General features: G+C 38.5%; 1 protein-coding gene across 3 annotated transcripts in view; it reads right to left on the bottom strand.

The window, feature by feature from the left end:
* SVEP1 (sushi, von Willebrand factor type A, EGF and pentraxin domain containing 1) overlaps positions 1-27,554 on the bottom strand; it is a 306,365-nt gene that overhangs the window by 47,954 nt on the left and 230,857 nt on the right. For 2 of the 3 annotated variants that reach the window (XM_075595238.1, XM_075595229.1), the window contains exons 34-42: positions 26,331-26,415; positions 24,834-25,025; positions 21,833-22,000; positions 19,750-20,422; positions 16,274-19,062; positions 12,761-12,986; positions 7,411-7,566; positions 3,976-4,039; positions 2,610-2,783 (exon numbers count right to left, since the gene is read on the bottom strand). In XM_075595238.1, the coding sequence (XP_075451353.1) occupies positions 2,610-2,783; positions 3,976-4,039; positions 7,411-7,566; positions 12,761-12,986; positions 16,274-19,062; positions 19,750-20,422; positions 21,833-22,000; positions 24,834-25,025; positions 26,331-26,415 (4,527 nt within the window). The remainder of the gene's footprint in view (positions 1-2,609; positions 2,784-3,975; positions 4,040-7,410; positions 7,567-12,760; positions 12,987-16,273; positions 19,063-19,749; positions 20,423-21,832; positions 22,001-24,833; positions 25,026-26,330; positions 26,416-27,554) is intronic. The other variant, XM_075595245.1, reaches the window with a different exon arrangement.

Raw genomic sequence — 27,554 nt, 5'->3', positions numbered from 1 at the left:
GAGACTTCAGTGAAGAACTAAGTACTAAAGTTTAGCAGATTTCAGGAGATGAGAACTGCGAGAAAAAGAAGCTTGAGGGTGGTAGGCTCTGGGAAAATGTACAGCAAATGGAAAAAGTTCTTTTTTGCATAAATGGTGGTGGGTTTGTAGAGGTGGTAGAGGCTAATACAGTAAGGGAATTAATCAATGCTTAAGATCGTCATAAGGATATCCTAAATACAATGGTAGTCAGACTAGGTTCTCTTTGCCGGGGGAAGTCTCGGGATCTCAAGTCGCAGCTTCCCCTCCTCACACTCAATACCCACTCTCCTCCTAACACTCAATAACCCACATCCCCTTGAGTGTGAGAAGAGGGGGTTATTTTTGTGTGGGGTGGGAAGAGAAGTGGAGTTATTGAGTGTGGAAAGGGGATGTGGGTTATTGAGTGTTAGGAGGAGAGTGGGTATTGAGTGTGAGGAGTTTTTTTGAGTGTGAGCAGGTATGGAGTGTGGGGAGGAGGGTATTGAGTTGAAGGAGGAGAATTGAGTGTGAGGAGGGGGAAATTGAGTGAGGGGAAGGGGGGATTGAGTGGAAGGAGGGTGGAAATTGAGTGAGGGGAATGGAGGATTGACTGCGGGGAAGGGGAGATTGAGTGTGAGGAGGGCAAAGGGAAATTGAGTGTGGGGAAGGGGGGATTGAGTGTGAGGTGGGGATGGGGAGGTTATTGAGTGTAAGGAGGGGAGGGGGTTATTAAGTGTGATGATCAGTATTGAGCATGGGGAGGGGGGTATTGAGTGAGTAGAGGATGGGGATATTGAGTTTGGGGAGGTGGTATTGAGAATGAGGAGGGGAATTAAGTGGGAGGAGTGGGGAATTGAGTGTGAGGAGGGGAGGGGGAAATTGAGTGAAGGGAAGGAGGGATTGATTGTGGGGAAGGGAGAATTGAGTGTGATGAAGGGAGCAGGGAAATTGAGTGTGAGGAGGGTGATTGAGTGTGAGGAAGGGGTCAGATTTGAGAGTGGAAGTGGGATTTCAGAGGTAGGAAATTGAAGTAATTGTGATTTAGTGAGGAGGGGAGTATTGAGTAAAAGAGGAAGAGGATAGGAGAGATGGGGTATAAGAGAGCGATGGGGGAGGTGGAGGAGTGAGGGAGTGGAGTGAGGAGGTGGAGTTAGTGAACAATAGAGGGGGGAGTGAGTGAGTGAGTGAGGGGGGAGTGAGCAAGAGAGGGAGAGGTAGGGGTGTAAGAGAGGATGGCAGGGGAGTGGTGGAGATGGCAGGCAATGGGGAGAGGTGGGGTGTAAGGGAGAATGGGGATGTAAGGGAGGGTGTGGGTGTCACAGAAGGAGTGGGAAAGGTGGGGGCATGAGGAGGTGGGATGGAGAAAGAATGGGAAAGGTGGAAGTATAAGGGAAGGGGAGAGGGTTAGTGATAGATGGGCAACGAAATACATAGGGGGAGTAACAGAATGAGAGGGGGTGTAAAAGAGGGAGGGGGAGAGGTGGGGATATAAGAGGGAGGGGAGAGGTGGGGATGTAATAGAGGGAGTGGAAGAGGTGGGATTGTAAGACAGGGGGGATAGGTAGGGGTGTAAGAGAGGGAGGAGGGAAAGTGAGAGACAGAGAAAAAAAAAATACACGGGGGAAGGTAGAGGATGTGAGGGGGAGAGAATCAGAAGGGGTGAGAAAGTGAGGAGGTTTGTGAGAAGGGGGGAGTGTAAGATAAAGAGGAGTCTCGCAAGGCCGCTTACCAGGCCCGCCAACAGGAGGTGGCCTGCCGGGGTTGGCGTCCCGAACCCCCTGCGCGGCCGTGCCTGTTTAATTTTTAAAAAGTCGTCATCGGCCTGTATTTATCATTTTTATTTCATCTTTCTTTAATGAAGAAGGAAAGATTTTAGGGCAAATGCTTTGGCTTGTTGAGGGATGTTACTGCTTACAGTATTTCTACATTTCTTCATCTTGTTTTGCGGCATTTTGTTGTTTAATCTGCTTTATATAAATAGGTGTAAATAAAAGTATACTACAGTGCCAAATGTGTGCTTTATTGTTGCATGGAAGAAAAACTATAATAACACATTAATGTAAAGATGGAAAAGGCAGGAGCCGTGCAACCTCATAATTTATGTAATGCATGGTATCAAAAACTCTTTAAAAAAAGGTGCCAACTCAATAATATTCATTCTTGTTTATTGAGTACATGACAAACATTATGGATCATACAGTATTTACTAAGCAGTAAAGCTCCATAACACACCAACTAGCACAGCTCATTAAATGTGGCTCCTTACAGCCCATTCAAAATAATGGGCTGCTGGTGTTTATGGCCAGGAATGTGTCTTATGGAATAATACAGCTTAGTAAATATTTCCTTTTATGGCCCATTCACTTGAATGAGTCGTTAGGTGTCTTCCAGCATGGGTTGGCACTTCTCAATAAAACTGGCCATATACAGTATCTTTGATTTCAATGTCTATGGTATAAAAATTGTTTTATTGGCTGGTCTACAAAATGCCATCACATACTGTATGAAAATGTAATTTAATTATTATATCCAGTAACACGAGTCCCTCTTCATGTTAAAATCAGAAATGTCTGCTTATACTACAGGACATACTGTTACGGAATACTTACTCACACACGCTGGAGAGAATGGACGCCACTGTTTGTCTACGTGGCAGATTCTACGGCTTGGTCCCTGAAGTTCAAAACCAAAACTACAACTGTAATGAACTTCATCTCCATACAAATAGCGCACACCTTGAATGAATCCATTTTCCACAGGTTCTGGGGGTTCACAGGAAATCTCTAAACAGATAAATGTGTAGTTTTAAAAAGAGCAAGTACCCTGTATCATTAATTACGCATGTAACTCTTAGAAATCATAAAGTGCACTATTACTCAACAAACAGAAAATAAATAACTTTCTAGGAGAGAAAACATAAGTCCCTTTTATTGACTCAAAAAACCCTCAAACTATTCAACAGGTATATTATCTTCAATAGCATACTGTAAGTAAAATGGAATCATCACGGTAGACAACCTTAAAAAGTTTATGTATAACGGAAATAGCCGTGTTAGTCCAGTTGCGATAGTGCAGAATAAATGAGTTCTTCAGTATTAGGTGATACCTTTTTTATTTGGACTAACAATTTATGTCATAGGACAAGCTTTCGAGAGTTCTCCTCCCTTCCTCAGGTCAGCAATACTGATATACAAAGGTTTCTATGGCTTAGACAGGGATTGGAAAAGAAAAGAAAAAAAAGGAAGAATAAAGAACAGAGAGATGTATATGAGGTGGGGTGGGGGAGGCACTGGAAGGGTGTTAAAACAGAGATAAGGAAGGTGAGAATTAGGGATGGGGTCTGTACATCCACAGCAGCACAGAGGAGGAAGAGGATTCTTGGGGGGGGGGGGAAGGTATAGGATGGCACAATGGCAGGGAGGACCATTAAAACAAATTATGATAGTGTTTGAGAAACCCCATGTCTGCATTAAGTCCACTTTTTTTGGTGTCAAAGAGTCTTATCATTCTGAGCTCAAATGTTTTCCGTTCTTGGGTGCGTTTGAACATTCCATTCAGGATTTTGATTTTTAAATCATTTATGGAATGATCTGGCTGTGAGAAATGATGTCCCACTGGTGAGGAAGATACTGCTCACATACTGTATACTGCTCTATATATAATATAAAAAAATGGGAATGTTTTTTTTTTCCAAATTCGGAACTCGTGTACCCAGACGGTCAGGAGTGGGAGGAAGACACCCAAATGCAAATTGTGGTTTGATTCGTTCCTGTTCGGGATTCACATCCTAAATATTAACTAGTCCTCCAGATTAAACTGAAAACCCATGAGTAAGGTTTGCTAAATCCTGAGCTCCCTGGTTTAGAATGTTTTGGATTTTGATCATCCCGTACTGCCCATCCCTTATTCTCCACTCTCTGAACTCATCCATCTCTATTCTCTAATAACAACATATAATAGTGTAAATGGTCTTACTTATGCACTGAGGTTCCAATCCACTCCACAATTCGTTACCCTGACACATTCGTTCACTGGGACCCTGATAGAAATAGAGAGTCTTATTAAAGGAAAACAGAAAGACATGGAAACGTATTTTGATTATACATGGCAAAATTATATGATTATTATATTTTCTCTCTTTCTTTGTTACTTTCTTTTTGTTTTTCTATATCTCTATTATTTTTTCCTTCAGTCAGCTTTGGAACGGCACAATTTTTCATTACATTTTGTGTTTTTCCCAAATAATTATGCATGAGTCTCCATTAATTGTGTTTAAAGATTTCACTTAAAAAATGAATATGCCCAATTTTTTTATGATAGGTTACAATCATATACTATAGACACAGGGCTTTCTGTTACTTATATCACTGTACATGATGTAACTTAGCAACTATTTCATATGTCTACTCTTACAATAGCATGTGTGTTAAATCCAATACATCGTTTATGTATGACGTGTGACAGATTTCTAAGACTGACAAAGTGTAATCAGTACCAAAGTTTGCAAACTAAATAGATTTTCTGAGAAGCATTTATGAACCATATGGCATGCAATACATATTATCTTAATCACTAAACACCAGAACGGCTTCTTAAAAACCTCACAATTAAGTCAGTTATGTAAACAGGATAATGCCAAACTCTTCCTTGTCTCAAATATTATTAATATTATTTGATGTGTGTGTGTGTGTGTGGTGTGTGTGTGTGTGTGTGTGTGTGTGTGTGTGTGTGTGTGTGTGTGTGTGTGTGTGTGTGTGTGTGTGTGTGTGTGTGTGTGTGTGTGTGTGTGTGTGTGTGTGTGTGTGTGTGTGTGATTTAAAATATTTAAATGTATTATTAATATAATATATTAGATTTGTTGGTTTCAATAGTTTTTCAGGATGTCTTTATATACATATTTTTATATCTTTTTTCTATCAAAAAAACTTGACATATTGATAATTTTTATATTTTTATAAAATATATATATTTTTTAATTCTTCTCTATTCTCTATACAAATCTATTTTAAATATATGTTATAAAAAACCGAAATGTTATTATATTATTTATATGTATTAGCTGTATATTGTTTAAGACGTTATATACACTTGCTGGATGTGTATACATATTAATGCACTCCCTCATGTGGTTACTTGGGTGTACTTCATATGTTTATTATAGTATGTTCAATATTGAATGGAGCGTATTTCCGTTATACACCAATGAAGACTCCACTAATTAGAACCCCTAAAATGGACAACTTTAGATCTGTGAAACAGGTTGGGTGGAGCAACTGAGGAAGGAGGCTTGGTGCGCTAACAACCAGCTTGGAACGCATGTTGGACAACTTCTAGTGATGTCAGCGGAAGATCAAAAAAGCCGCATGAGATGACACCGTCCAAACCATCTGATTCACTATGGCGCCACCTGTTCTACCCATAGAACATTATGTAATTATAATTTGCTATGCTTTGTGAGTGTTATTCCTTTTTCTGAATCACTTACATAAAACTGTATTATATAATCCTTTTGTTTTCTACACATACCTGTCTAAAAACAACGCGGGAATGCAAATTGTGAAATGCTACTAACAAGTAAATACTTTGTGAGTATATGTCGAAATCCTGTTTCTCTGCACTACTATATTAACTATATAACTTTGTAACTTCACTATACATTTTTATTTTTTCCTTCTTTTCCCGCCTTTTTTAGACTAGCTATTGTGAATAATGTCTGAATTGTTTTGGAAATATTCTAATGTCTGACAGGACAGGGAATGAGGTTTTATTTTGTTCTTAATTTGTCACTCTATTTTAATGTATTTCTATTAAGACTATTTTTATTAAGGTATTTATTAATTATACCTGTAAACCCTCTTTGTTTCCCCTTAGACTAACTTATATATGCTAAGTAGGGGGGCCCAAGTCGTACTCCTCGTTATCACAGTGTTATCGCAACACTAGTCATGCAGCCTAATGGTCAGACAATAGGACATGACAGGCCATGAATAACAAACATATTTATATAAACCTCTTATTACCCCAGATATGCAGGCATAACCATGACCCTTCATCATAGGATCATGTACATACTATTACTGTCTTTATAAACACTGCTCAAGTCGTGTACAAATGTCTCTCCCAAGTCCCCACGTCCCTTTGTTATGAGGGGCCCATGTGTTGGTGCCGCCACAATGTTGGAGCTCTTTTTAACTGTGTGTGTAACCGTGGCAGCCCTGTTCTTTGCAAAGCCTTCAGTACCATTTTCTATAAAAGAAGATCCCTTCTTAAGGTACTCATGACACGTGTAACCCCATTGGAAGGGCATCCTAAACTCCAACGAACCATCTCAGCTCTCTTTCTCTCCATCTCTCTCAGGGACTGCTATCCTTTCATCTCAGTAGTTTTCTCTGCTCCTCAATGCTTCGCTGGGCCTCTGTGCAGGAGGGTCTGACCCCGAGTCTCTGCCAATCCATCCCGAGATCACTGAGGCTCAACCCAGGACTGACTCCACATGCTGCTCCAGACCCTTTTAAAGGCTTCTCTCTCCTTAACCCCTCCACTCTCACAGCCTTTGCTATTTCCTCTGCTTCTCTGTCTACCAGAGTCACATGTCTATGTCACACTGGAGATGAGTCTGCCAGGGGGCAGTGGGAATCTATAGAAATTTTCAAATTAGCCACCCTGGAATATCTGAAGATAGAGCCTCGTTATGACGGGTATTCCTATTTCCTTAGTTTTCAAAGTCTTTATTTAAGTTTATGGATGCCCAGACAAACTTCTGACTGACAATTTACCACTTTACAAATTGTTATATTTAATCTAATTTGTATTCCCTTGTTGTGTGCATTTATTTTCTCTGGCTTGGTTTTTGCATTATAATTATTTCCTATTATGTGTATTTTTTTAAAATACTGTACAAATGTGGAAAAACTGCCAATATCCAACCACAGACGTCCTATAACTGACCTGATGAAGAAGCCTAAAACTAAAACCTCTCTAAAATATAGTAAATTTGTGCTTGAAATGTACATTACTATAGAGAAAAACGTACAATAAAAAAACAAATTAAACAGATAAACTGACTCATATTGATTAAAACACATGACAGAGGTATTCATGCTCACAGTCAATCCATTAAAAAATCAAACTGACATCATATTTACAAAAAACATTTGTTAGACTGAGCATGTGCTGACTCATGATTTCCATCCAAACAATTGAGTCCCATATCCTCAATGCTCTGTTAAATCACTTTAGGCCAGGACATGTTAATAATGTAATATACTGTCAACCAGAGACACTTGGAGTAATAGAGAAAAAAAAAAGTACATAAAAATACAATTATTTATAAAACATGTGTAGCCTATTTTAGTCTTTAAAAGTCTACAATGGGTATTGTTAGTTTGAAAATACAAGACATCTACTTACATGAATTTCATACCCAGCATTACACTGATACAGAACGGTATCTTTGAAGTGGTATCTTGTGCCAAGTACTATCCCATGTTCTGGATATTCAGGTTTCCCACATGATATAGGAGTACAAATATCATCAGCAAAAGGAGGTAGCCAGTTACCATCACCCTAAAAGTTAAAACAAATGAGTTAATCAGTCATGACTTCTATGTAATGTTTCTCTGTTAAAGTGCCCTTTTAATATTTAGATAAGGATACAGGAGCTGACATTAGTAACAGGACAGTGACAGGAAACCAAAGACTGTGATTTTCTAAATAGATTATGTAGTCATGGCTGGTTCCTGGCTACCATTCTGTCCTCACTGTCATGCAAGTCCTGGTAAGAGCAGGCAGTGCCAGTACTAATCATGGGGTTTACCCCAGACAGGCAGTCCCTTGAGTGACAGGGGAGGAGGTGTGACTAGGTCTGTGGACAAAAAAGGATAAAGTAGCGCTAATCACTAAACTACTACTACTAATATATATTAGAAAATACAGGGTTAATACAACTTAAATGTGTTAATGGTGGAAGGTAAAGAGACCAATATAGATATACCCAAGTCCAGCTGCCAGAGTCCAGGAGAGAGTTCCACGTCCCTCCAAATCTGAGCAGAAAAGAAAGAATGTCTTCTGCCACGCTGACCCAAGTATATTTGTTACACATAGTCCAGGTAAAAACCAAAGAAGATAACACAGTGTTACTAAAAAATTAACTCCCTTTTGAAAGTTCTTGCAATTAATATTCATGTACTTACAATCTGAGTATGATTTCTACTGTAGTTTTCTTCCTATCTTGAATGTCAGAGGTTAATTAAGACAGGCTAGATCTCCAGTATATACAGAGTATGCAATGAAAATTAAAGAGAAAAAGATCATGGCACAATATATTTATTACAAAAGACTTAGTCAGAACAATATTACACTTACAGACAGTATGATCAAAAACAGCAATTTTGGATAGCTTCCCAGCGTGTGGAAGTAGACTCTCCGCTTCAGCAATAATCCTGCTCACATTCCAAGCAATATAGATTCCACCGTCCCCTACCACTGTATGCCTGTTGTATCCATCACCTCCGATTTTGTTGAGAGGAGACAATGCACCTCTCCTACTATCCTGTACCGTGCGCACTGTCAGGGGTGCTGGGAGGAGATATTCAAACAGCGATGCCTACTCACACGTACACAGGTGTCCACGAATCAACAGCCAATTGCTTAACATGTTTCACTACTGCTTCATCAGATATATGGCTAGGGGTAATGTGTTGTAGGTTTCAGGAACAGTATTCAAACTTACAACATAATACCCCTAGCCATATCTCTGATGAAGCAGTAGCGAAACATGTTCGATTTGGACTTACAAGCCACCGCGGCTCCCTTTGACACGTGACGTACAGTATGGTGACGATTCCCCTCTGCTGAGGCTATTGGCTGTTGATCTGTGGACACCCGTGTACGAGTGTGAGTAGGCACTGCTGTTTGAATATCTCCCCCAGCACCCCTGACCGTGCGCACGGTACAGGGGAGTAGGAGAAGTGCATTGTCTCCCCTCAACAAAATCGGAGGTGACGGACACAGCAGGCATACAGCGGGAGGGAACTGTGGCCTCTGCATTGTTTGGAATATGAGCAGGATTATTGCTGAAGCGGGGAGATTACTTCCACATGCCGGGAAGCAATCCAAAAACGCTGTTTTTGATTATAAATGCAATATTGTTCTGACTATGTCTTTGTAATAAATTTATTGTGCCATGATCTTTTTTTCTTTTATTTCCATTGCATACTCTGTAGATACTGGAGATCTAGTCTGTCTTAATTAATCTCTGACATTCTGGATAGGAAGAAAACTACAGTACAAGTCATTCACAAATTGTAAGTGCATGAATATTAGTTGCATGAACTTTCAAAGGGGAGTTCATTTTTAGTGACTAGGTCTGTGTTCTGCCCAATCCTGGGTTCAGACCTAGTACCTTCCCTCAACTGTACTTAAGGGAAGTGCAACCCCAAATTGTCAGTGTGTCTCTACCGTGAGAGAGACAAGGTATCACACTGGCCTGCTGAGCACTGGCAGGGTCTGGTCCTCTACCTTAAGGGGGAGAGTGAGTGATTACCTATTCCCCTGGTCCTGCTAGAGGGCTGGGAAAGAGCAAGGACTATGGCGGGGGGTCCTTGACCCATAGTGAAGGTCAAGGGACCATCCTGGGTTTGGGAGACCAGAACAGAGACTGTGTTAGGCAGAGAACTGCCGTGTTGTTGTGAAGTGTACAGGAATAAAGCTGGTTCCAGTTGAATATACCTCATGCCTGGTGTGTGATCTTACTGGGGGGAGAGGTAACGTTTCTACCATAGGAGATCGCCTCCATACATCTAGAGCTTACGGCAGATGGAGGCTCTGTGTACCATGGAGTAAATGTTGGGTATATACCCCTGAAGCCTTTCCTGCAGTCCCCACAACCATCGCCGGATACCTCAGCCTCTTGTGAGCCAACAGGTAGCATGCACCATACACCTGGTAACAGTGGGATCTCCCAATCGGGTGGGGGAAACACTGAAAATTAAAATTAGCTTAACACCGTAAACAACCTGACATGAATAAGTATTTTGAAATAATCTTTAAAAATTTCTAGAGTAGACAAATACTTTGGGGAGTGTTTACCATCTTTATCTAATGTATTTTGATGATAAAACTGTCGGTTTGTCCTACAATATCTGTTCTTTGTTTGCAAAGTACAGACATAGCCTGTCTTACATTCCCCACAGCTGCAGATTAACGCAGTAATAAAATTGTAGTGTCGCTGGAGCTATGGGAAATGTTTTTTTTTTGCACAGCTCTAGGGAAGGGGGATTTCACTGCACCTGTAATTAAAGGCCCTCACCTTGACACAGATTGTATTATACAGTTGAAACATTATTATTTTATGGCTAAATAAATTCACTTTAAACCCAAGTCTGTGGTACCGCGTTTTTTCTACATTTCTAAGTTATGCTACTAAAAGGTCATAGAGGGAAGTCTTCTTGGAATAAATAAATAAAATGAGCTTGTGTACACGCACTCAAAGTGTGTGTACTGGTGCACTAGGCATGTGTCCACTGATGGTAAGTTATGTGGTTATAACATGTACAGTATGTATTCCTGAATATCATACCCTAGAAGTCATGCACCCAGTACATTTCTATACAGAAGAAGTTGATACATTCAATAATAAACAAGAAATATAAACTTTATACTGTTATAAACATAAAAAAGGCTAAGCCACTGATAAATGTGTCCCTGTAGATGTAGACTGATGTAGACTTACAGCAAACACACAGATAAGCTAAAAGTAACACCCTTTCATGAGCTCACAAGTGTGTCAACATGAAACAAGTGTTATGAATAAGGGGATACAATAACAGCTAAACAGTATACTCTTGAGTGAATCTTGTATTTGAAGGGTAGTTAACCAATGCAGCCCAAGATGTCAGGATACCACTCCTCCTTGATAAACCTCAAAAAATAGAAAAAATAGAAGGCACAAGAAAGATAAAATATCTTTATATACTTGTATTCAATCAACAATAAAAACTGTGCACTCACACAAGCGATAAATAAATACAAGTAAATTGCCTTATAGCATAGGTCTCCATTCTCCCCTCTCCTGTGTGGATATTCAGCTGAGAGTTTTGTGTTCTAGTGTCCGTATCCAAAACCCGCTGGATGCCTTCCTGATCTCTGTGGTTGGGGGTGATGGAAGCTTGTAAGCTTAAGACCCCTGTTGGTAAGCAGTGGTCCCAGCTCCACTTCGTGATGTGCCCCTCTTCCTCAGACCGGCGTTCCGATTGCTACAGGACACTCTTGGAACGGACATCACGTCCCGAAAGTGACGATTCCTTAGTTTGCGTTTCACAGAAGCTCTGCGTTCCACTAGAACTACAGACCTCATTCAGGATGCTGGCTACAGAGAGGAGACTATGCTGAGAATGCATATTGTGTGCCTGCTGCTGAGCTCCTAGGACTCTTCAGCTTATAAGTGCCCATCATCCCCAACCACAGAGACTAGGAAGGCATCCAGCAGGTTGTGGACACTGACCACAGGACTCTCAGCTGAATATCCGTACAGGAGTAGGGAGAACGGAGACCTATGCTGCAAGGCAATTTATTTGAATTTATTTATCGTTTGTGTTAGTGCACATTTTTTTAGTGTTGATTGAATACAAGTATATAAAGATATTTTACATTTCTTGCGCCCTCTATTTTTTCTTTTTTTTGAAGTCTTCTTGGAGCAGTGAGCACTGAGAGTTGGAATTTGTATCTACTGAGGATTTGAGTGTCTGGAGTAAATCTTCTCATATATGTAATTATTATGATGTCATCTTTAATCAAACAGATAAATACAGTATGACCAGCTACTATGCTTTAATGTAGCATTCCTGAAGACATGAAAATCATGTTCATTTTTCAGATAGATACAAGATATAAATACATATGGACCTGCTTCGTTGGACTGTCCCCTTATGAATCTTGTACCATATTGATTACTTGATTTTTAAGTTATACACTTTCCTATAATTGCATGGAGAATGCCGGGAGTCAAAATGGATTCCGTAAAGCAGCAGTCCCCCAGATTGTTTATTAATTTATAAGAGCTGGGCCCACAGAAGCTTCTCCTTCTCCCCTGATGTCTGATGATCTCCTGGTCCTCACTATTCAGAACCAGGCAAAAATATCTGCCCACTGGACATAAAATGCCTGGCGGGTCAGGGCTCACCCCAACGGCTAATAAAAAAGACACTACTTTGCTGTGACTTTCTATTAGTGATGGCGGGCATGTTTGTAGTTTTTTTTAGACAATTACATAAAAGGTTGTGACACAGGAACTGGGCATTTGGGCCTCAGATGAGCTCTGGGGGACCCCTTGGTTTAGGTACGGTTAAAAATAACATTTCTTTTGGAGGTCATTGCTGCTTGACCCCCAAAATGTGGTGGCTACATGGAATAGCCCTTCAACATAAGTGTTATTAGCTAATATAGTAATGGAATAAAAAAAAATGCATGGAATAGACAAAAGGCTGTCCAAAATATGAAAGAAAGCAGAATATCAAATAGCGTGTGAAGCTTTTCACCAGATAGAAAATTAGGTGTGCAAAGTGTTTCCTATCTGACATCAAATGTTATATTTGTAGGTATTTGTTGCCCAAAAAACGGCTGTTGATTGATTTCTAGGACTAAACTTTTGGGACCCTGGCCTAAAGTAAAAGATTAAATTATATTTTTTAATAATGAATAATATATTATATATTATATATTGTTAGAATACAAACAATTTGAGACAGAAAGACTTTATTACCATGCAAGTTGAAGTGCTTGGTCCTGTCAACTTGAAGCCTTCTTTGCACAATATTGTTATTGTTTTATTGATGTCATATTGTGATTCAGAAACCATTATTTTCATTATATTTTGTTGTACTGAACATTTTCTAGGAACACAGGAAATCTCCTCCTGGGACCAAAATCCTTCTTCCAGACAAGTTTTCATATCCACTTTAGCATCCATCACATAGCCATCTTGACATCTGTAAAAAAAAAAAAAAAAATACTGTATAGTACTGTATCAAGTGTTACCATGGTGAAATGTTAAACCAGCAAACTCCCGAAAATTACATTGTTATTACTTTGAATGGTCAAGTTAGTCACAAAGAGCTCATCCGCACTATTCTCAGTTCCATGGACACTCCCAGTTTGTCAGTAAAACTATTGATGGGATTCACCAAGTACCAATGCAAGGTATCACCGACTATCGAAACATTCAACAATAACTACACTCTTAAGAGTTTTCAATGAGATCCAGTGTGAAAAGGAACTGGCACAACTTACTGGTGCAATATTCCTAGATTTTGGAAAGGCTTTTGATACTGTTTATGTTATCTTGTTAAACAAGCTTCAGTGCTCTGAAATAGAGGAACACACTTTAAACTGGTTTCACTCCTCCCTATCATGTAGATTCCAATATGTGTCTCTTGGCTCTAACTCCAAACCCCTGGATGTCACCTGTGGGGCCCCGCAAGGCTATATTCTCTGGGTCCTACTCTTTTCAGTGTTCATTAATGATATACCTACAACTTGTAAGGGAGCTTCAATGTACATGTATGTGGATGACACAAAATGATATGCAGACAGCCCTAGCCTCCCTGTATACATACAGATGCAGCGGCCATTATTCGAACAAATCATGGCACCGTTTTCGTGTGTGCTGCTGTACTCCATGTGGAATTGACGTCGCCAATCGCCCCATGCACACGTGTTTATCGCGGTTGTTTTGTTTGAATTTCATTGATTGTGTGCAATTAAATGCAATGAAATGAATTAATTGTAATGTGTACAGTACTGTGCTACTGTGTCAATTTCAGGTGTTTAAAAAACAGAATACTAAAATGCCATTTTCTGCACTCGATTGCACTCGCATCTTAAGGCGGTACTGTTGGAAGAAATCCCGCGCCATGACATGGGTATTCCGAGGTATACACAGTGTGAAGTATTTCAATAACGGCCGCTGCATCTGTACTTCAATCTGTCTTTACACGACTTGAAAAATTAATTTTCCAAAACAAACGGACAAAATTGTAACCATGGTATTTGGTACTAAGGCTACGTTTCTAAAGCTACGAATGACAGAGCTAAAGATCAGCACCAATTCGAACACCGTTATAGCCCCAGTCACTAGTTTTAAATATCTGGGCATATTTCTTGACTCCCATTTAACATGTGGGTTGCATATTGATACGCTGACATTCAAAACCTATGCCAAACTATGTGCCAAACTATGTGTACTTAATAGGAACAAATACTCCCTAAGCCCGCTGGTCATAAAGCACAACAAATGCTAATGCCAATTATAGACTATGGGGGCATACTATATAGTACAGTACAACAAATTCAAATTTGCAAACTAGACACCCTCTATAACTCAATATGCCACTTTGTCCTACAATGTAACTACAACACACATCACTGCAAAATGCTCCAAGAACTAGGTTGGCTATCACTTGAGTCTAGGCGCAAAGTAAATTGTTCCGGTCTTGTCTTCAAATACTTTCTGGACAAATGAATTCCTACCCATCAGAACACACTCCGCATCACTATCACACACAGTTGAGATCTGACTCCAAAAGACTATTCATGGTCCCGAGGTTCAACAAAGAATCCAGTCGCTCCTCCTTCTCTTACCATGCACCTTACCTTTGGAAAAAACTACAGAGACTCTGAAAGTCACCACCAGTCTAAGTTCTTTCAAGATTTCAACTATCTCATATTTTAATCTTATCTGTAAGTGTTCAATATACCCATAACATATATTATCCTTAGCTGTTTATGAAACGCCAATAAATATAATGTATAACCTCTGTTCATGCAATGTAACCAAATATTGTCATCATAACGCTGTACCCAGGACATATTTGAAAACGAAAGGTAGCTCTCAATGTATTAGTTCCTGGTAAAACATTTTTTATAACAAATAAATAATTTTCCGTCAAATGCGATTGACTTGAATGATACTAAACACCGGAATGCGGTGTGATACCTCACATCGGCGCTAATGAACCCTTAATATTTGAAAGTTTCTTGTCAAAAACTATAAAAATGGTCGCCAGGCACTTTTTGCCATATTTGTGGGTTTTATTTTACAATTGCAGGCCCGGTGCCAAAATTGTCCTCCAATTCTGGGGGGTAATTTAGCAGCCTCCAGGGGAGGCCTGAAAATGACAGCAATGCAATTGAACTCCACAGTAGAGATGGTGAACCAGTCGAAACACATTTCCCAGAATTTCCGGAGTGTGTAATTCAAAATCCGTTCCGCAGTGCAAAATCTGCTGACGGATTGTTACAGATGAATCCAAAATCACCATTGGATACAATCTACTGGTGGATTTTAACAATCCATCTGTGGATTCTGCAATCCGCTGACGAGTTTTAAGAATCCAATCCTTGGATCATTGATGAATCCACGGATTGGATTCTTAAAATCCATCAGAAGATTACGGAATCCACAGAAGGATTGTGGGTGAAATTATTATTATTTAAAAAAAAATCTTTTGTTAAAGCAATTGGACTAATTTCTTTGGCAAATTTGGTATGATTCTATTAAAGCTGCAGTTCAGTCAATATCCTGCATGTGTGTTTTTTTTAATAAATCAGTTCTGTAGTAAGAAAAAATACTTTTAGCATTTTCTGTTTTAAAAAAAACAACTTTGAAGGACCAATTTTCTTGTATTCTATTTTAACAACCATTTGCTAAGGCACTGCCCCTTCATGTTCTGTCACAAGCCCTGGCACACCACTTTGTCAGCCCTGGCCTCCCTCTAGCACATGTCAGTCCAGGAGTGCTCATGAATATTCATGAGCGTCCACTGAGTGACAGAAGCAGAAGAAAAACACATGCCAGCTCTAATGATGTCACCAAATTTCCCCGATCAATACATGGAGAACGAATTGACCTGCAGCTATACAGTTCTTTAGGTAAGTAGAGATTGCCCACATGAAAATATTGAAGTAAAAAAAAAAAAAAAAAAAGACTGAACTGCAGCTTTAAATAAACCAATGAACTCTATCTGTTAACAATGGTAGATTTAGAAAAACAATTTAAATTAAAGGACATTGGATGATTGATCAGGTAGTTGTGCTGCATGAAGACTTCAAAATACTACAGTAAATGAGAGTGAGTAGCTGTATTATTAATAGAATAATAGAATAATAGGTGAAGATATGTTATAGAACTTGAAGATTACAGATGTTTTGTAATTGTATTAGTCTAATATCTCATAAGGGGATTTAATAGAAAAAATACATATAAAATATATCTTACCGGTATTTGACTATACTTCCATAAGTATAGGCATCACCTGTCGTCACTGCATTTAAAACACTGGGTGGTAGTCCACAGGAAAGCAACTGACAACTTGGATAGGGTTTACTCCATTCACCTTCTTCTGTACACACCAACTCTGGTTTCCCTTGTACAGCATAGCCAGCCACACAATTATACAGGATAGCATTCTCATCAGTTGAGCTGCTTCCATTAATAAAAGCATTTGAGATTAATGGTGGAGGCCCACATGAGATACTTCCACAATGAGGAAAGCCAGAGCTCCATTTTCCAGCAGATTGACAGCTTAGCTCAGAGGGCCCAAGCAATTTAAATCCTTCATGGCACTTAACCTCGATTAACTGTCCACAGCTAAAGTCTTCCCCAATGATTACTCCATTCTGAATAACTGGTGTGGGACATTCACAATGTAGGCATGTGGGAGGGCTTCCACTCCATAAACCATTAGCTAAACACTTCCGTGATGGACTTCCATGCATCTCATAACCAGGAAAACAAACATATTGTATGTATTCATTATAATTAAAAGTGGAACTGTTTAAAAATCCATAAGCAATATCTTCTGGGGGTCCACAACTTATTGCCTCACATAATGGAACTTTTGAATCCCATGTACCATCAGCCTGACAAATTAATTTTTGTGTCCCCTCTATTTTGTAGCCATTATTACATTTATAGATTATTTCTTTTCCAACTCCAAACTCAGTTCCATTTACTTCACCGTTAGAGATGGTGATAGGTATTTTGCAAGTGATTGCTAAGCAAAAGGGTGTTGGTCCACTCCAGCTTCCATTTTCAAGACAGGTTCTGTTGTTCTCCCCATCAAGATTGTAGCCTTCATCACATCGACACTCAACATGTTTTCCATAAGTATATTCATTTCCTGTCACATGGCCATTTATTAGGACTGAAGGTTGTCCACATGAAACTGGGAGACAGATAGGCTCCTCACCATCCCATTGCTTATTTTCTTGACATGTCCTTTTGGCTGATCCATATATTTGATATCCTAAGTCACACTTGAAATGTAGCACACTCATGTATGTGTAGTTTATGGCTATTATGTTTCCATGGAAAATGTTGTTGGGCGGTTTGCATGATATAATAGCACAATGTGGAATTTCATTACTCCATTTTCTGTTAGATAAACAAATGCTAGTATCTGAACCAATAAGGTCATAACCTGGTTTACATTCATAAAGAACAGAGCTACCAAGTACATTATCAGTATAATGTTGTATGCTATTTTCAGTAGCTATAGGTATGTTGCATTCTATAGGTGTGCATACTGGGGCACTTCCATTCCAATTCCCATCCTGCTGACAAACTAGTACTGGTGTGCCTAGAACTTCATAGCCATTGTAGCATGTATATAAAACAGACGTTCCATATACAAATTCTGAAAGCTCAGCATTCATTTCCTTCAGTGAAGAATTTTCATTTTTCCAAGTATTAGTTGCTGTCGTGTACTGATCAATGGTGTTAGGAGCATCAAACATTTCATCTTTTAAATCATCTTCAAACAATATTTTTTCTTCTTTAGCATATTGACCAAAGTCAATATGTGGAGGTAATCCACAGTCTGTGGGCAGACACATAGGAGTAAAGCTAGACCAGCCAGACTCTTCACAGGTTTGCATAGCAAGACCAGCCAACTGGAATCCTGGCATGCAGCTATATATAATCATTGCCCCATAGCTATAATCAGCTCCTTCCACAAAGCCATTGTCAATAGGTTGAGGGGGGTCACAGGCTATCTCATTGCAGAATGGAGTATCAGTATTCCATTCTCCTGTTTGCAAGCAAGTCAGCACATTTTGTCCTTCCAATCTGAATCCTCTATTACACACGTATGTTATAGTTTGGCCAAAATGAAGACTTTGGTATGAAAATTTACCATTAGGAATTTCTTTAGCTGTTGAACATTCAATAGGCTTGCACACTGGTTTCTCACTTAGCCAATAACCATCTTCTCCACAAATTAAAGTTGAGTTTCCCATTAATTCGAATCCAGGCTTGCAAGTGTAAAGTGCTGTGCTAAGATAAGTAAGCCCTTGGACATCTACAATCCCATTTAGAATTTCTTCTGGTTGAGGGCATTCTACTGGAATGCAGTATGGAAGCTCAGAACTCCACATACCATCGGCATTACAAGTTATTTCAGATTCTCCTTTAAGCAGAAATCCATCCATGCAAGAGTATCTGACAGTACTACCAAAATGCAGGTAGGAAACTGAACTTGGATCCCCAAAAGCAATATACGGAGGTTTTGGGCAGAGAACAAGTTTGCATACTGGGAAAGAATCATTCCATTGTTGCGATGGCAAGCATCTTAAAACTGGGGAGCCATGCAATACAGAACCCTCTCTACAAGAGAACTTCACAACACCTACTTCATTTGCCACTTCTTTCAAGACCAGCTGGTTTTCTAACAGTGGTGGTTCTTGGCACTTAGATGGCACACAAGTAGAAGTTTGCTTTTTGTCCCACTTTCCATTTTTCTGACATGTCCAGCTGGTATCCCCAATCAGTTCATAGCCCTCATCACAAAGAAATTCAACTTTTGATCCAACTTCAAAGCTCTCCCCTCTAGTGTATCCATGCTTGATCGGAGGAGGCTTTCCACAGCTAAGCAGAACACAAGATGGTGGTGATTCACTGTACCACTGACGATTGGATTGACATACTCGTGAAGCACTTCCAATTAATTTATAACCCGGCTTGCAGAAGTAAGTCACCTCATTCTCAAATACAAGTCCAGTTTTGATCTGTAGAGAAAAATGCAATTATGGAACCAAGATTTATGAAAGTATTCAATTTATTATTTACTAAGATACAAACATAATTTTTTTGCTAAAACATGATTTCTAAAGAAGCAGTAATTTAGGTTATTCTGTCCTGTACATTGTTTGTAGAATGTTTCCATTATATACATCCTAACAATACTTTAACATGTTATAACAGTGTATCACTGCATAGAATGACACAAGGGTAAATCCAAGATATGTTGAGTACAGATACATACTGTATACTGTACCCAAACATAACTCTATAATTCAATTAATCTTTTAAAATCATCTTCAAATGACATCACAGTATTATTTCTCATTTTGTTGGTGGGATTTAGAAATAGAAACTGTAGTCCTATTTATTCAATTTATACCCCCAGCTGTTGTCCCCAAAGTCTCTTTGTGCTATTGACAAGTACTCTCCTTTTAGTTATTACTGTATATTAAAAGGTGCTGGGAATATACAAAATAATATAACACAAATGAATACAGCAGTCATGGCTACAGAATGTAGTTATACTTTTAATTCTGTTATCTCATGGAAAAAGATTTGTAGAAGCTATAAAGGAAATGAATAGAGATACTCAAAATAATTCCAAAATATTACATTTGATTTGTTCTCCCAAACAAGAAACTTTACTTAAAAAGAAAGAAGTGAACACACACCTCTACAAACCCATTTTCAATTTGGTGAGGATCTCCACAAGACACTGGTTGGCATGCTGGCAAGCGGCCACTCCATTCTCCAGAAGCCTGACACGTCCTTTTCTTCTCTCCTTTTATGTAGAAGCCCTTGTTACAGCTGTAAGCCACCACTGCATCAAAACTATAGTTGGTTCCACTCACGTAGCCATTTTGTATGCTGGATGGCTCTCCACAACGAACAGGGATGCATTTGATAATTAAAGGTGAAGGAGTCCACTGTCCACCCCGAATACACTCAATTTTAGCAGATGTGTTAAGTACAAATCCTTCCATACATTTAAAGCTGACTGTCGAGCCAGCAACAAATTTTGCTTTGTTGAGAGATTCCAGGATGCTGTATGCAACAGTGGGTGGCCTCTCGCAGAAATCTGCTACACAGTAGGGCATTCCTTTACCTTCAGGTGCTACCCACTTTCCCTGAGCATTACACAGCATCTGTGAATTGTCAGCCAAGCTATACCCGTCATAGCAATAATAATATGCTATGTCTCCAAATAGCCGATGAGCACTGTCTGCAGAAGCATGGTCAACATTTGGAGGTTCAGCACAAGAAATAGCCATACACTGAGGAGGCCCCTCATTCCATTTTCCAGTAGATAAACAGCTTATGTTTTCTGGCCCAACTAAAATGTAGCTAAACACAAGCAGAAGATAAAAAAAAAGTTAGTATCACATTAAACAAAACAGCGTGGATTTTACTTAGTTATTTACCCAGCTATGAAACTGGTCAAAACATGTAAAAAGCTGCACTGTAGAAACACAGAAACATAGCATTTGACTGCAAATAATAACCACGTGCTCCATCTAGTCTGCCTATTTTCTGGTCTATGGTACATTCTCAGACCCTTTTTGATCCTAATGATACACCAATAATTGTATTATTCCCTTTCCCCTGCCTCTGTTGGAAGGCTTCTCCACAAATTCACCACCCTTTTCACTATTCCCTTGAGCCTGTCATTCCTCCGACGTCAGACCATGCTGTCTTTCCAAATGAATAAAACATGATCTCACCATATTAATAACAATTTAAAGTAACATTTTTTGGTCTATTTAATGAGAAAAGCTATACAGATAGTCCTCGTTATCCAACATTTCACTTTACAACGAATGGCATATCCAACGCTTTACAATGCAACCCTAAGGGCCATTTTTCGATGCCGGAATGCGTTATCCAACGCTCACCGCCACTGATTAACATGAGACTCACTTTACTAACGGTTTCACTATCCAACGCTACTTCCAGAATGTATTCCGTTGGATAACCGAGAACTGCCTGTACATGTAAGGATAACAAGTCAGAACTAACCAACAAGAGACGTACAAATTTGTAAACCTTATGAAATTTGCTGTATTTCGAACTTCAGAAACATCAAACTTTTTTAAATGTTTGCAAAGTGAAAATATCTGCAGCCTGAAATGTGGATTTTGAGGGATAGAGCTAATTTGCATATTTAAAAATGTAGGCAAGTTTGCACATCTCTAGAACTAATAAAAATGCCCATAAAGTGTTGATTTTAGCTACTTAAATACATTTATAAGTGTTCTATATTTAAGTTACGTGTATGAGATAATGTACAGTACTATCACATCCATAGCATACCGTACTGTAGGTCTGAAAGTATGTAATAGTTGACTTAAAGTTGCTGAACCAGAACTCTGTACAGAAATGTTGTAGTTCTAGAGTTGTACCTGAATCGTCCAGAAAGATATAGTCCAGGGCTCTTCAACTAATTTAATAAAACTTTGGATCAGAAACAAGGCTCAAGGGCCACAAGAGTATTGTAATGGCATTTTAGATACATTTAAAGACTTAAAGTATTCAACTTAGCTTTGCTTACAAGTGAGTTTCAGTATGAAAAATTCCAGTAAATTGTTAGAATAACTACAATTAAATTAGCAAGAGCAGACCGTTCATGGGCCAGTCCACAAGGTACATGTGTGTGTGTTTCTATATACAGTATACAAACAGATAGACAGACAGAAAGATAGATAGACAACATAAATATCAATGCATTTCAATTATACTGACTCCTCATTTACATACCCTTCCTTACACATGTATGTTATTGTATTTGCGAAGGTGAAGTTGTCTCCAGAAGTCATTGCATCTCTAACATGAGGAGGAGAACCACACGATACAAGTTGACAGGTGGGAGCTTCATTGCTCCACTTGCCGGAAGCTTCACAAGTCAAAGTTGAAAGGCCCTGCAAGCTAAGAAAGAATCACAAACAATCATATCATTTGGCTACTCATTTCTAACTGCTAGAATCATGATAAAACATTTTATAAATCACCAAAGGAAATGCCATATATTTACTTTTAAATAAAATACTACAAATGTAAATATACAAAAGGGTAACTATTGTATATGAAGGCAGAGACCAGTGAGATTGCTTTCTGGAAACTATAGCACAGGTACAGTAGATTACTTTGTTGTTTTTGAGGAATCAGAATTAAAGTTCTTAGACATGTTACCCAATGTTGGAAACTACTACACTGGATATGAGAGTGAGAGAGTGAGAGAATGAGAGAGAGAGAGAGAGAGAGAGAGAGAGAGGGGGGAATACCTGAGCGATGTGCTAATGGCTATGCTTTGATTTCTGCTTCAGGGACCCCCTGCTTCCCGAGTTACAGGCCCTGGTATGGGTGCCGGTACCACCGCCATTTTAAAAGCCTCCGCGTGAAGTAACCTGGGGATTTAAATACCAGGGACTGTAACGTGGGAAGCAGGGGGTCCCCGAGGCTGAAATCAAAGCAGTTCAACTCAGGAGACCCCCTGCTTCAGCACACTATTAATAAAAATTACATTAAAGCAGCTTCATTACCTTAGCAGATATCCACTACGGTAACGAATTAAAAAAAAAAATGTTATTTGGGTTTTAATACTAGTGTAGATGAGCAGGGGGCAGAACTGCATTTATGTGCTGTATCTGCATATGCAGTATAAGGAAACCCTTCATTAAGGTCCTATGGTGTCAGTGTTCCCTATAAATATATCCATTTTGCTTCAGATCCCAATAGAGCATTATCTAAATCCCCTTTCCTTATTCCAAGGGATATTCCCTGGAATGTTAAGCATGATGAGTTACCTCCATGTACTGAATTTATATGGCTAGAAATGGGGGTATCGTGATGATTTTTAATGGTGCTGACATGTTCGAGGATTCTTCTTCTGATTTTTTCCAACATATTTAACCCCACATCTACATGTTGCTAGATAAATGATTCCTACTGATTTGCAGTTTGTAAATTTCCTAATTTGGAAGATTTGGAGTTATCACAATTATGAACATTTTTGGAGGGATTAATAAATGTACATGCCTTACAGGCACCACAGTGAAAGGTTCCCACTGTTCTAGATTTCAGCCATGTTTCTCTGTGTTGGCCCTGAAAATGGCTGTACACCAAAGTATCAGCGAAATTTTGGGGGTGTCTGTAGGTAATTGAAGGTGTTGGTTGGAGTACTCTTTTTAAGTCTTGATCCTCTAATAAGATATGCCAGAATGTGTTGAGTGCTTTCTTAATTTCATGACACTGTTTATTATATGTACCGATTATCCTAATCAGAATTTTTCGGTTTTCTAGCTGGTATTTCCATTAAGCAAGATGTTCTGTTCTGTTTTCTTGGCTCTTTTATATGCTTTATCTATACAACTTCTAGTGTAACCTCTACTTAAAACCTACGGCGCATGATTGTTGATTGTTCCTCAAAATTGGCTGAGGTTGAACAATTCCTCGTGGACCTTAGAAATTGTCCAGTTGGAATTCCCTGTATTAGGGGTTTTGGATGGTGGCTGGTTGCCATTAAGAGATTTGTTGCTGTTTTCTTTCCATATGGACAGAAGTCTGAATCAAACCATCTCTGTCCTTAATCTCTAAATCTAAGAAGACAATTTTGGTGGAATTTATCTCACTTATCAATCTCAGATTTAAGTTGTTATTGTTAAGTACTTTGACAAAAGCATGGAACTCAGACTCTGTTCCCTTCCACAACACCAGCACACCATCTAGGTAACTTGACCATAGTTCTATGTGCTGGGTGTGGAGGGACTTCTCTTGGCTAAATACATGTACTGCTTCCCACCATCCTAAATAAATATTTGCATATGTAGGTGCACACGTGGTTCCCATGGCTGTGCCCTGTAGTTGGTGATATTTATTGTGAAATAGGAAATAGTTATGAGACAATACATATTTGAGCAGTTCCATGATAAATTCATTGTGATTCACAAATTCAAGTCCCCTGGTTTATTTTTTTATTTTTATGAAGCTTTGGTATACTGTAGAAGGTAGGTATTTTAGGATTTTATACCAGTATATATTTATATCCATGTTCAGTGATGACTTTAGTGAGAAGGCCTCTGTTAAGGATATTTTGTAATTCCTTAAGGTAAATCATTGTGGGATCCTGAGCTATAATTTCATAACATGTTCTGTCATTAAAAAGTTTCATGTTTTCTCTTATATAATCTTCTTATTTGAGCAGAACAATGTTTCCTCCATTGTCTGACGGTTCGATTATGGCTCCTTTTAAGTCCATAAGTTCTTTAAGGGCATACAAATTCAAAAACGCATAGTTCCCTAAGTCACGGGGCAAGGGGGCTACACGCGTAAGCAATAAGATCAGAGAATCAGAGGTGGAGAGGCACAAGGTTGTGGTAGGATATCATTTATGTAAATACATTAAATGTAGAAGAACATAAATCACGGTCACAAATGTACATCACGACAATGGAAAGAGATCAAAGTAAAAACATTTTGCCATACTAAAGTCATAGACAACTTTTATTAGTACAATCTTAATTAAGTGCTTGAATCTGAAGAAAAAGCATGAGGTGCAAAAGTAAAGAACGGAAAAATGAATATAGGTGAAGGAAAATATTTAGAAGATATGGTAAGGACATACTGTATCACACCACACAGATACAGCATGTAATATATTTCATTTGGTCTGAATTTGCACTAATGCAATTGCAATTAACCCGTCATATATTTCAAAATCTGGTGTTTGTAATCATCAGGATATTATTTTATTATAAATTACCTGTATCCTGAATTGCATGTATATGATGCAGTAGATTTAAAGGTCATGCCACTCAGTGTATATCTCCCATTGTTTGACACCTTTGGTTTAGAGCATGTCACAGATTCACAGGAGGGGGCACCTTTGCTCCAAGAACCATTAGCAAGGCAGGTTGTTTCTCCATTACCAATTAAAGTGTATCCCTCGTTGCATCTGCAGCAATATAAGAAGAATACACAATAGCCCTGGTTTACATTTGCATGGGTTAAATATGCAATAATTCACAATATTTAAATGAACCTACAGTATATTATAGCTCAAACTGTATACTGTTCTGTGTGTCAGAACATACAGTAATAAAAACAAGATGTATCTATCGCTCCTGAGTTAAGTTTTTCTTAATTAAACATAACAAAAGATATACACAATGAGAAAAGACAGAGGCCAATTTCCTGTACTTTACTTTTAACATTGAAATGATCTGTAGTTTTATTTTACTTTAAGCTGTTTTCATACTTCTTTGGTGCAAATTAGCACCACTGGGGTCAATTAAACAACCTCATGTGGCTCTCAAACTGTACTTCTGTTTTCCATTATTGTATTTTTATACCTTCAAATATTCTCAAGTGAATGTAACTTTTTACAATAGAGTCCTCAATAAGTTGATTATTGGACTAATTGCTGAGGGTCTCTCTCATGTAATAATTTTCTAAACTGTATCATGTACATTCTTTGCAAGACAGTTAGCTAATGCTTACTATTACACATGGAAACTGATTAGAATGGATATTGTACCTGATTTAGCTCATTGAAGACTCTACCTACATTTGGAATATATGGTGTGTATAAGGGGATAAATGCCAAACTGAAAATGTTTGCTCAGTGAAATGGTGTCATTGTAATACTGTATATACTGTAATAAGCATGCTGATCTATGCCTCACAGTTACCAGTTTGACTCTAAGGTGATGTTAACCTCTGCTGTACAGGTTTTTACAGATTTAGAAGTTTAATTGAAATTGATGTTTGGAGATAGCTTCCATGAAATATATGTCACATAAAAAAAAAACCCAGTAAATTAACAAATAATATTTGTTATACATTGAGTATTTCTATTTGCTCCATTTTGTATCTTGTGGTGGATTGATGCTACAGTAAGAAAGTCCCAAAAACTTTCAAACAAGACAAGTCTGCACTGTCTTATTAATGTATAACACTTTCTCATGAGTTGATTACAATGTCTAAATGTATTGTTTGTTTATAAGTAACTCCAGAGTCATGGTACACAATGTCTGATTTGTACTAGTAGTAGTATTGTACAAAACCACTGAGTGCTACTGTATTTAGTCATTAAAAAAAATCAATGTCACACTGTTTAGCCATGTAACATGCACATGTTGTTCATAGTTTGGGTTACACTAGTTCTCTGTTAAAGGGGACTATATAACATAAATGGACACACTAACTTAGGAATATCACACTAAAACACAAAACAGGATAATAAATAATGTATCATTACCTGAATGTTATCTTTTTCCCATATGTAAAATTTGAGCCCACAATGACACCATTGTTCGGAATAGGTGCTTTGTCACAAAATACAGCTTTATTGAATAAAACATAAATAAAAGTGAATATCTTAAAAAATATAGTTTTTTAAACATTATGACAGTTGTATATTAAAGGAAGTAAATGCTGTCTTTGACATACAGGTGTAGCAAGACTTACGGTACTGTTTTTGTCACTGGGCAAAAACTGTCGCGACAGCCCAGATGCCGGAGGATTATCGCCACGGCGGATCCGATCAAAAAGCACAGACCACATGCAGCGACATTGCAACAGTGCTATCTCCAGAGCTGCAGCTTTAAGTCTTTTCAGCCGCAGCGCCAGAGAAAGTGTTGTTAATTGTCTTATAAAATTGATATACAGAAAGTAACAAATGTATGTGTCTTGGTGTGCCAATGATTAAAACTGATTGTGTGGCGTCTCCATTAACTTTTTTTTTACTGATCAAAATATGATTCTTGGGATAGAGTTAAAGTCAGAGTTTGGATGTTCTGGTGCACATAGTAAACAAATAATAGGTATAATAAAATTGCAAGCATGCACCACTTAAATGCATCAGAATTAGGGCCATTGCAAGGCTGTTTGGCAACCTAGTGGAACCTTCAGCCATGTGGCCCCCACAAAAAATATTGAAAAATCTTTTGTATGTCGGTTGGACTTTTCCGATTCTTTATCGTTTTTATTTAATTATTGATTTTGTTTGCTACTGGTTTTAATTGATGTGTTGCCTAGTGTTTTTATTAATTCATTGATTTGTTGGCTAGTTGTTTAAATTCATTTATTGTTATGTGGCTAGTGTTAAAAATTAATTCATTGTTTTGTTGGTTAGTGCTTTTCTTTATTAAATTGATTGGTTCGCTAGTGCTTTTATTTATTTAATTGGTTGGCTAGTGCTTTTATTTCTTGAATTGGGGTATTTAGGTGCTTGTGTATATCTTTTATTATTGTGTATTTTTGGCCTTCATGCTTTTTTTATTAGGATGACCATTGACTGCTATAGTGGCTTATCATGCCCATATTATATGGGTATTATGTACCACTATGCCAATCAATGGGTAAAGGGTGGGTATAGTGGTCCCGGGGTGGGTGGTTAGACCTCCCAGGTGGGTAGCGGGGGAGAGTGAGTTAACCCCTTAGTAACTATAGCGGTTATTAACATCCAAGGTGATTAAGGAGT

This window comes from Ascaphus truei, chromosome 1 (assembly GCF_040206685.1).
Source record: "Ascaphus truei isolate aAscTru1 chromosome 1, aAscTru1.hap1, whole genome shotgun sequence".
NCBI classification, from domain to species: Eukaryota; Metazoa; Chordata; class Amphibia; order Anura; family Ascaphidae; genus Ascaphus; species Ascaphus truei.
The sequence above is the reverse complement of the archived record's forward strand: the minus strand, read 5'-3'. Positions and strand labels throughout refer to the sequence as shown.